General features: G+C 40.8%; 1 protein-coding gene across 2 annotated transcripts in view; it reads right to left on the bottom strand.

Moving 5' to 3' along the window:
* Positions 1 to 82: 82 nt before the first annotated feature.
* The window catches only part of MCU (mitochondrial calcium uniporter), a 77,891-nt gene continuing 66,512 nt past the window's right edge, over positions 83 to 11,461 (bottom strand). The window contains exons 3-8 of one of the 2 annotated variants that reach the window (XM_085064410.1): positions 8,517 to 8,687; positions 7,926 to 8,030; positions 5,512 to 5,672; positions 4,824 to 5,027; positions 3,187 to 3,303; positions 83 to 2,046 (exon numbers count right to left, since the gene is read on the bottom strand). In XM_085064410.1, the coding sequence (XP_084920536.1) occupies positions 1,930 to 2,046; positions 3,187 to 3,303; positions 4,824 to 5,027; positions 5,512 to 5,672; positions 7,926 to 8,030; positions 8,517 to 8,687 (875 nt within the window). In that variant the 3' untranslated portion in view covers positions 83 to 1,929. Of the gene's footprint in view, positions 2,051 to 3,186; positions 3,304 to 4,823; positions 5,028 to 5,511; positions 5,673 to 7,925; positions 8,031 to 8,516; positions 8,688 to 11,461 lie in introns of both variants that reach the window. The other variant, XM_085064411.1, reaches the window with a different exon arrangement.

The following is an 11,461-nucleotide window of genomic DNA, read 5'->3' as shown; positions in this document are numbered from 1 at the left end:
TGGAGGAAACTCAGGAGAGAGCTGCCACACAGTCAATATTCTCTTCTCAGCTGGGAAAAATAACATTATTCAAGAGCACTGATTCAAAAATTGAATAGTTATTTATTGTTCCAGAAGTACATTGCTCTTTTATACATATTTCATAAATGATACAGGATTTTACACATGTTCAGGGTTTTTTTGTTGTTTTTTTTTTAAAGAAGGACTTTTCTCCATGCTCCCTCCCTCATCCCAAACACACACCAAGGATTCAGCTACAGGATTGTATTCATTTTTTTCCCTTTAAAACTCATCACACAAACAGGATAAAACATAAAAAAATAATCACACAATGTAATTAAATGGAAAGACAGAGGAAAAGGGGAAGGGGGAAAAAAAAAAAAACTAGAAACATGCACCCATTCGGTCCAACATGCCACTGAGTGAGAAGAGGCAGCGATCCCAGCTGTGTTTCCACATCTGCAAGGCACCTGGCGTCTAGTAAATACTGAATTATTTTCTTTCCTATATTTTTAAAACACGGTTCTCCACAAAAACAGAAGCCTCTCTCCATGACACAGTGAGGAGGAATAGTGAAACATCAAAAAAAAGCAGCCAGCCTTTCTGTATATAAAGCTTAGTGTCCTTCTCCCACCTTCATCCTGTCTCCACAGCATTTATCAGCGGGGTGCTAAACCAGACTGACCTGCTTTGAGTGAAGAGATGTTTTATCTGCTTAGAAAGCAGCCAGCCTTGGCTAGCAGAGGGGGCAATGGGTTCACCTTCCTTCCTTTATTTCTTTTTAGCTAAGAACCAGAGATGTTATTAGCCACTCCTAAGAAATTCTGACCTGTGGACAGAAAGTTCACTTAAAGCTACTTAATCAGGGGAAAGTGCTACAGAACCAAAGCAGTTCTGAGTTTTGCGCTGTAAGGTCCCCAAGGCTCTCAAAAAGCCTCTGGGCAAGGGAAATGTTTTGACAATATATGAAACCATCTAGCCCATTACACAAGCAGTGAAATATCAAGTTTCATTATTCCATGTTCCAAAACTGTTTATTTAAAAGTAGGAACCATGATTTGAACAACAGTTTTTTAATCCTTTAAGCCTTCATAACTTCATAGTCCAGGTGGCTATCAGATTTGGGGCAGGAAGAGGGAAACCTCCCTCCCTTAAGACTGAATATAAAAAAACCTCTCATGCAATGCTGCCATGGATTTCTAGAAGGAGCTCAAGGGCATTGGGACGCCAAGTTTATATAGTTATTATGGAATAATCCAAAATATTGATTATCAAATGTCCAGAAGAAAACTCATTCCTTCTCTCACTTGGCTACAAACATTCTGTGCTACAGATAAGCAAAGGAGGAAGTCAGTGGAGCACAGGGGGTGGGCTGGGAAGGGGAAGCTCACGGTTTTCCAGTAGAAAGCAGTCTTGTAGTAACTTTATAAAAGAGACCAGGTCTGACCAGAAGTGTGCGTGTTAATGGCGGTGGAGTGCAAGTTCTGATCACCAGCCAGAGCTCCAGGTGGCTTGGATTCTTTGTTCTTTTTTTTATTTTCTCCTTTTGGGTTTTTTTTTTTTTTTGAGAGAGAAAGAGAGATTGGAATCAGGTAAAGGAAAATTTAAAAAGCTAAGCAGGCTGCTGGTGTCTTATCAAGAGGCAGACCCTGCAAAGCCGGAAGAAGACACCCCTATAACCCCAGCATTACATTCTTTTCATGAATCCCCCCAATCCTGTATTTGTACACAATCACCATTCAGACAGTTTTTAAAGTGTGACTATTTGCCAAGCCCTTTTCAGAACTAACATTCCACAATGTCCCATCTTCAGATTTAAGAGATTTTCCCCCTTTACAGTCCTTTGTCTTGATTAAAGGTAAAAACCCTCCACCCCCCACACCACATCCCAGCTTCCACCTGCAATGCTTTAATTAAAAAAGGCAAGAGCTATGAACAGGTTTTTTGCCGGGGTTCAGAGCTTCTTTGCTGATCAGTCCTTTTCAGAAATTTGCTGGATGGGCAGATGAACTTGCAGTGGGTCTCGAAGCCTCTTAAGGTCCAATTCTGCCTGAAAGTAAAAGACACCTTGTAAAGCACAAGTTCCCAAAACAACTTTCCCCAATACCATCTCCCCTTTTGAGAAGGGAAACCTTTTCCACATTTCCTTGATTTTCCCTGTGCAGCAGGAAACTGTTCAAAGAGTAAAATGAAGTCACAGGCTCGTATTTGGGAAAACAATTCTCAGCTGTATTTCTCTGAACTTGTCTGTATATAAGCACTTAAAGGACTATGGTAGGGGAGATTTGGATCCCCATAAACTCACTGAAATATTAAAAAAAAAAAAGAAAAGAAAAACAAACCAACAAAAACCCAACAAATCGACATCCCAACTAGATTAATAGGACTGTTGATTCTAGAAAAAAAGTCCAGGAAAATATGGCCATCCAATAGTATCTGTATTCAACATGGCATGAGAAACCCCAGAAAGTCCTTCCTTATGCAGTTCCTTCTCCAAGACAGAGGTAGAACTCATCTTGCCCTGGATATCTTACACTGTCATTTCCAGAGCCTGGGAATAAAGGATGATACAGAGCAGTGAAAAATAACATGGTAACTCTGCTTTTCCTGCTCACACCATCCTTCTGCAATAAGGCTCTGAGAAACACAAGGAAATATCTCTATCCAAGTCCTTTGCTGAACATATCCCACAATGTGGGCAATCTGTCAAGAGTGTCTGTCTCCAGAGTCTGAGAAATCTACCCCCGCTGACTTGAACAATACAGCTACATTTTCTGAACATTATTTTCCAGGACTGCACTGAAGTGCTATGTCAGGAAGACCTGAACTGAAGGGATGCAAGTCTTCCTTCCTCACTAAATCCATCTGGTGTGTAGGAGCTGAGAAGAACAGAAATCTTGAATTAGGCTCCTCTGAGGCATGAAGTGTCTGAAGCAACTCAAGATTTGCCAGCAGTTTCTGAAATGCCCTTAAAGATTGATATGGGTTTCATGTTGATTTACGCATCCAGCAGTTCTATTCCTGTGAATATCAAAGCCAATTCAGTGATTGCACTAGGGCTGTGACAAGAAAACGGGCTGAAAAGTTAAAATACATTCATTATTGCTTGAGGTGTGTTTATTAATAGCAATGAAGAGCTAGCAAGCAGTAATTTCTTTATCTTGTTTCTGGAAATATTCTTGTTACCTGAGCAATTGCATCCTTGAGTTGATTGTATTTCTCTAGATCAAATCGTGTCTTTTTGGCTCCTTTATGGAAAAATAGTAGGTACTGTCTGTCTCTGGCATCTGGATAAACATATTCCTAAAGAGAAAAAAAAAGGAGAGAAGATAGGAGTAAAGCTACACCAGGGAGGCAACACAGGATGCCACAGCACAGTATGTCTCAGGTGTGTTTTGGGAGGATGACCAGTTTCCCACAGAAGGCACAAGCCTGCTCCAAACTCACACAGTGGTGGGTGACCCCTGCCAGCAGCTAAACCCCCACCCAGTCACTCACTCACTGCCCCACAGCTGGATGGGAGACAGCAGAGAATCCCAAGGGAGGCAAAACCAAGGAAAACTTAAGGGTAAAGATAAAGACAGTTTAACAACAGAGGAAAAAACCCACACCAACATAAAAGTAATGCAAAAGCAGTCACTCACCACCTCCTGCCAGCAGGCCAATACCCAGCCAGACTGAGCAACAGCTGCTTTGGAGAAACTCTCTCCCAGTTTATTACAAAACATGATATTATATGGTATGGAATATAAGTTTGGTTTGTTCAGGGCAGCTATCCCTCACACCACCTCACCCACTCCCAGCCTATTGCTAGGGGTGGGAAGTGGGAGCCTGGGAGGGAGCAGACCAGGGAGGAAAAAACCAAGAGAAGAGGCCTTGATGCTGTACCAGCACAGCTCAACAGTAGCAAAGGCTTTGGTGTTATCAAGGCTGTCTCGGTCACAACTGCGGAACATTGCACCACACCAGCTGCTCTGAGGAACATTAACTGTATCCCAGCCAGACCCAGCAAAGTCAGATATTTGCTTCTCTACTCATATGTTACACTCCAGCAGTGAGTTATGATCACCCTCCTGCCCCCAGTGTGTGAATCCTTCCATGCAGAAAAAACAAGAATTAACGTATTTCATACTGACAAGTTTGTGGGGAGAAAAAGAGAGAAAAAAGCTATAAATACTGCCCCTGAAATGATGCAGCTGACAGACCCCTGGGACACCACACTGGAACATCTGCACAATCTATTCTGATGGCCTTGTGACAGCGGAGACACTTTGAGCCCTCCCTTTGCCATTATTTAGCTGGGATTAGGAAGTGATGAGACAAATTGTGTACTGGAAAATCCACAGAGAATCTGTCACAATTACAATAATCCAGAGAAGGATTCTTCATCTGGATGGGAGGCCAAATCTGTGAAAGGCCTAAACAAAAGCATTTCCAACAAGATGCCTGATCCTTGGTCTCTTTAAAAAAGGCCAACCTGGCATGTGAGACGGTTGGGCTTCCTTGAAGCTCAGAAGGTACCTCATGCAGCCATACCTCTCTGTATTGACCACCTCTGCCAGCAGATGAACCTGTATGGCTACAGCAGTCAGTTACCATACATATAAAAGCATTTCTGGTAAGACAACCAGCCAGGACCACCACCAGAACACTGCACAGCCACACAGCTCCTCCCTGGCCAGCACAAATTAAACAAGTTGCATCTGGATTTCGACAGCATAAAGAAGGGGCAAAGCAGCTTCTAACAGGCACAACTTTGCTATTTTTCTAGAGAGTAGAGCCCAAAGAAAGTCTTCTACTAAAATCAGCACAGCAAGTCCTACCTGGCGGGTCATTACGAAATAAGCATACATTGCCATGGCACTACCATAGGTGATGAAATAGGTGACTGGTTCCATAATGTCCCAAGAATATTCCCACCAGGTGAGGCGGGCCAGAATCCCAAACTGAGTGGCCATGTAGGCCAGGCCTCCCCACAACACCAAGGTTGTCCTCTTCTCTGCTTTCCTGCTGAGCTCCATCCTTACCTGCAGAAGATAGAAACACATATCTTGCAGTCTCAGAAGTAATTATGTTAATATTGTTAAGCAAAAGTAACAATAATGTAAATATAGTACCTTATATTAATAGTAACATTAAGTGGTTTGAAACATGATTTGATTACGCATGTTGATTATACAAACAAAACCTAAACTTCTTATCCATCAGTGTCTTGCTGTCGCCTACATTTACCCTGAGCATGCTCTGAATGCCTCATGAAAGTATTTATTTCTCTATGTTCAGAGATGTTCTGTTGCATTAGCCCCAGTCTTTATTTACTAACAAGTTCATTTCCAATTAAAGCAAGGAAACAAAATATATCCAGAGAAACCAGAAGCAGACGTGGTTTGGTAAACACTTGGTTCAGTGACCTTAAAACTATTTGAAACATGCCAGGGACCCAATTAAAACCTGGAAATACATTCAGGCTGCATTTGGAGGATAAATAAAACACACTGTAAAACTCCTTACTTTTTCTAGCGGTGCTAGTTGCTCCTTCAGTTCCTCTAGTCTCCCTATCAGCTCCTTCTCCTTGTTCAGCTGGTGCTCCTCGATGCTCAAGGCTGTGTACAACTGCTGAACCAATGTCTTCACATCATTCAGCGTTGTGGCATTTTCATGGCTTAAGAGCTCTAGGAAAAAAGAGGATGCTTTATACACCTGTACCCACAGGGCTTCTCACATGCCTTTGGAAAACCACTGTTAGTCTGCACCAGAAAGGAACAAAATGATCTTGTCAACAAAAAAGTCTTTGGAAGAGCTACAGCACTCTCAGACCATGCAATTCCCTTGAAAGAAAACCAGGCTTTATTATTGGATATTCCTAAAATTTGATAAGGACAAGGAAAAGAGAAACATCCTATAAAGCTGGCCACATGTCAACAGCTGCTTCTGATTCATATTTATACACAGGACAAATGAACTAAACTAGTTATTAACCATCACACCAGCTACCAAGGCAGACAGAATTCAGACTGCAGACCACCAGCAACCAGAGTTATTGATGGTGGTGGCATCTGAACACCATCGGTTAGGGACCCCACAACACAGCCTCATCGTCAGTATTTTCAATGCCAGTGCCAAGAATTGCTCCCCAATACTCTGTGGGTAACACCCCTTGCTGTGCTGCCTTCAAAACAAAGCAGTTAAGTTCTTCCCCATGGTATTTAGAAACAGTAACAAGGCCACGAATCAAAAACGCCTTCATACTTGCATTTCAACACAAGGAGGATTCCTCAAGGATAACAATTTGTAAAGAAGTTGTGACTACTTGTATTGTGTTACACACTCCACATGTAAAAAAACAACTTTGAAATTAAAGCAAAAAATTTTGATATTAACCAAATAAAAGAAATTAATTTTTGTAGCATCTTCAGGCTTGTACCTAAGGTTATCAAAATACGATTTTACAAACCTCAAAAGCTATGGACAGCTCAAGTTTTAACACCAGCAGCTCAAGGGAATAAAAGTGACTCAGTTGTTTGTGCTGAGGCACACAGGGTATATCAATATCCTTTCTCCCTGTTAAAGTGCTCCTGTTTCCCCCTGTGAAGAAAAATCCATCCATTCCTACTGAGGTGACCACCAAGAAGTACTTACAATTTTAATATTTAAAATTACAGTATTCTGGCATTTCCATTTTCAAATACACAAGGTGATCATGTAAAGCGAAAAAGCAATAGCTGAAAAGTTTGACAGAACTAATCTCAGTGCCTATTTGCAGGCATATTCATTTTAGCACAAACTAACTATAGAAATCTCCTTGGCAAATGCATCCTAGGAGACAATTTCCTGTAACCTTGGTGATCCTATCACAGCTCACCTATCAGCGCATAATAGGTGACAGAAAAGAGCTACTTTTGTGTTTTTGTGTTATCCAGTGGTTGAGATACCCAATCTTAACTGAGAGTTTTCTGTAAAGGTGCTTTTAATGAGATGGGGGGGAAAAAAGTCATCTTTAGTAGAGGTCAGCCTACCCCAAATTTAGGGGAGAAAGAGCATCTTGCCCAGTACTGCACTCCCAATTCCAGAATAACAGAACAATAAAGTAGGCAAAAATCCCCCCCATCTGTGAGCCAAGAGACAAGGAGAACAGCATTTCCCAAGCTGAACCTTTTGTTTAAATCCTCAGACATAACCACAGGCATAGAAGAACCTAGTGTTTTATGAAGGCTATGAAGATGCCCAGAAGAAAGAGTAGAGGGCAGATAAAAACACTGAGTTCCTGCCTCCACTAGTAACACTGAAGTGTCTCAAAAGCTTCCTGCAAGTTTCTACATCTTGAAAATTACACACCCAAAGAAAATTATCGAAATGGATTTTCTTATTGACTCAAAATAGGTTGGTTTCCCTTCCTAGCTGATTCTTCATAACACAACCTTCTAAGGGCACAGTCTCCTCTATTTTACTGTTTGGTAGCTAACATGGTTTTGAGGTTTATCTGCAATATTCAAAGTACCACACTTAAATGGAAATAATGTTAGCTGTCACGGGAAGCAACAATTTATTCTTCCAAACCAGACAATCTAAGCTTCAATCTAATTCCCATCTTGTATTGTATTCCTTCACAACGAGTTAAATTATATTACTTTCCAGTAATTAAAAAAATTTTTGAAAAACTTAGAAACTAAAAGTAATTCTATTTCTTTGTTTATTCCTCTTGGGGGACTGGGGGCACTAGCTTTGAACAAAATGAAATATCTGCTTTTCATCAGTGATTTTTCTGATTACTTGGATATCTCTAAATAGGGCTCCAAGGGCAGGATTAGAAACCACAAGAAACAACGCTGCATGCTGCTGAACAACTTAATAAAGCATGTTGCAATTAAGCAGGGAACTAAATACTGAAATATATCCCAGTGTTGACCAGAACTAGGCTGGTTTACCTCTCTTTGGTGGTCTGACATGGTATGTGACATCATTAATGATCAGTTTGAAGTCATCCAGCAGAAGCAGGTCTATGCCTGTGGAGGAGGCCACACGTGTGCCATCTGCAAGGAAAACACAGATCATGCATTAAGCAGGAGAAAAAAAGGACTTGAACATGCTGTGGCAGAGTTGTAACACCATTCTAAATCCAGTTGTTGGGCTTCTATTCTTTCCTACAGATGACAATTTTTGTTAGGGATGAAAGGTGAAACATGGCTGAGTTTTCTTCGCTAAAGCAGGATACTGTTTCCTTTGTACCACCTTCTACACCCAAATCCTTACAAATCAATTTGAACCTCTGTGTAGGTTACATACGCATCTTTCCTACTAAATAGTAGAGAACTCACCAGAAAACACCTTCATTGGGATTGATTTCCTTGGCAGCCCTGACTACACAATATTCTTACTCTAGGAACGGCATTTCTACCTCCTGCTTTTCCAGGAAAGTCGAAGAACTCACACCACAGCAAACTTTTACTTCGAAAGCAAAAGGCTGGATGAAAACAGCTGGCAAGTAAGTAAATCAATTAGTTTGTAAACAAGAGTACCTGCTGAGTAGATTGCAACCCGATCAATTCCTCTGTCCTCTGCTTGCAGCTGTTGCAAGAACACGCCGACAGAGTCTGAGATGGGTTTCAGGGTGAACTGGCAGCGCTCGCGCCGCGATGGAAGACTCACAGAAATCACAGGTAACCCGTTTTGGTAAACCACCGTCACTTCTACAGAGACAACAAAAATACAAGGTTATCATTAAAAAAAACCAAAACAAACAGATCTTCTCTATTTGCCCCATGTAGGAAGAGGCAAACATGATTTTATAAGCTGGACATAAAACAGACTAAACTTTTGGTTTTATTAAGAGACAGGGCCAAAGAAAATGGAGGTATATCTGAGATTCTCAGTCCAAAATTTCTGTGCGGTAATTTTCTGTACTTCGTAGAAGTTACTTAGTCTAAACACAGTCACCTTTATTCTAAAGGCAATATGATATCTAAAAGCCACATAAGGGCAGCACAGTATGTCCTGGTAAGGTTCTGAGAACAAAAGCATTTTGGACTATGGAAGACAAAACACTGCTGTTTATCAGGATTTATTGCTCAGGAGACAAAGGGAGACTGTGTATATAAGAAACCATCAAGGAAGGACCAACTTCAAATGTTCTTATTCTTGTTTAGTCCTGGTTTCCTCCTCCTTGTCCTGAGGCAAGACATTTAAGAAAGCTGTCAGGAGCACAAAGCTGTAGGAAAGCAGAACTCCAAGTTTAGGCTTCAAGGTAATTTCATCTAAAATTCACAGGATCAATATGCTTTGTACTTCTGCAGACAGACATTACTACTTAGGTGTAGATAAAACAAGATTTTCCATTTCTTTGGTGCTGCCAGAAGCTTTTCTGAGATCGTTCTTAAGGATTCAGTGCCCCTTCCTAAAATCCATGGTAGTGACCTATCTGAACTGTAAGCTGGTTATTATTTTATTGCCAGAAAGTCAACCTGCTTTGTGATATTCATACAGAGAAAAGTTAAAAGTTCATACTCCCTTAAGCCCTTTACTTTACACAGTCATAACTGTTCTCAGTTGAGGTAGTTCTAAGATATAACAGCACACCTAAAAATGACTTGCTTTTATAGATATTTTTGTTGTGTAAAAACATTCAGGGTTTTTTATTGCTCAGAGCATTTGCCGTGGATGGTGCAGTTACACCCACCCACAACTCATCTGCCTCAGTATCCCCACCTGTTGTAGCTTTGGTCAGCTCCTGTCTCCTGAAACTCACTGAACTCATGGATTGACATGCTGAGTAATTTTAAGCAGCCAACATCAAAACTAGTCAGTTAAAAAGTCAACACAAATAAAAATAAAGACAAATAATGTTATTTTAAATACCAAAGGGAAGTATGAAGACAAGACTTGCGGCAACACACCTTTGCAAAAAAGGGGCTCATGGATGTTGAGAAAAGATGCCTCAAGTGCACTTGTACAAAGCTAGAAGAATTCTCTTCTCATTCTTGACTGTCACACACCTTCATGAACTGATTCGAGCATAAAAAGGCTTTTTCCCTCTTGCAAGGGATTGCTACCTTCACGTTCTTAAATACTAGATGGAAGCAACCAAGTATGGACACCTAAAACAATTAAAGGATCCTAAGAGGCCCTAGTATTTGAATACCCATCAGTGCCTATTCTCAAGACTCAGACACATGACAGGATTTTAGTAGCTTTAGTGTTCTGAAGCATAGAATTCAGAGACAAAAATCAGATATTTACTGGGAAGAAATAAGGCAAAGTGCTAATTTACTTGGACAGTCAGACAGAATTTAGAGCTCCTTAGCAGCAGCTGTTATGAAACCAGCTATCAGATTTTTTTTAAAATTTGAAATACTACTTGGCTCACACAGGCAGGGAGGCAGTTTTCCGCAGAGTAGAAGAGAATGTTTGCATTGACACTTTTTCCATGTATCCCCATTGGGACCACACCACAACCAGAGCTCCAGAACTGCCAAGCTTTGGAGGAAGTGCCTATCAGAACCAGCTCTGCTACATTTTAGGAGTCATCAGCATTAGGAGCACAAAGCCTTTTACTAGGATTTCCAGCTTAGGTGAAGTATTAAAGACCAAATTATTTCCCTTCAAAAGACAGGGAAAAGCTACATATTTTCCTCACAAAAACCTTGTAAAAGTAATTTCCTAGCTTAATTCACTGGGGGGGAAGGTCCACTCACCACCTCCCACACAAGTAATGCTGGTCAGATTTTTACTGCATTGAAGAGGGAAGAGCTCAGAGGCAAATAAAAGAAAGAAATCTGAATGACAACACAAACCTAACAGAGAGCAACAGACAGCTCCAGTAAAAGTTATTAACAAGACCCTGTGACATGGCTGCCTCACTCTCCTCCTCTCCCACAGCTCTGTCTTCTACATCTACTTCACAAGTTACTAACTGGACAAAGCATTTGGCACCTCACTAATTACAGAGCTAAGGTTTCAGCTAATCTTCCCTGGTTAAATTTCCAGCCAAGATTTAAATGCATGGGACAAGCAAAAGAAAGGAATTTTATACAAGTGTGCTTCACTTACAGACACCTACAACCCAGTCAGGAATGCTGCTAAATACGACCACGGAGGATTTGAAAAGCTTTACATGCTATATTAAGCATGAGGTTGCTTTGAGGTGTGAGTTCCCTCCAAGCAGCACAAAGTTCTGACTCGATCATATGTGCACCAACAACAGGTGAAGGGTGGGTTTCTTCAATTTTAAAATTTCCATTTTTACCTAAGATCAACTTAAGCAACACATGAGGTCAAAACAAAGCACAGTAAAATAAAAAAGCGTGGTCTAAAGAAGCCAGTGTTGAACACCGGCTGCTGGTAAAGGTGAAGTTATTGAATGAAATTATGAGAGAAATATTCAAGCACAAGATGAGGGGAGGTAAAATTGAATCTGGCATACATAAACATTAACCTCATAACCTTACAACATCCTCTACACTTCCAC

This window comes from Lichenostomus cassidix, chromosome 6 (genome assembly GCF_008360975.1).
Source record: "Lichenostomus cassidix isolate B80296 chromosome 6, HeHo_3.0, whole genome shotgun sequence".
Taxonomy (NCBI): Eukaryota; Metazoa; Chordata; class Aves; order Passeriformes; family Meliphagidae; genus Lichenostomus; species Lichenostomus cassidix.
Note: the sequence above shows the minus strand (reverse complement) of the source record. Positions and strands in the feature narration are given on the sequence as shown.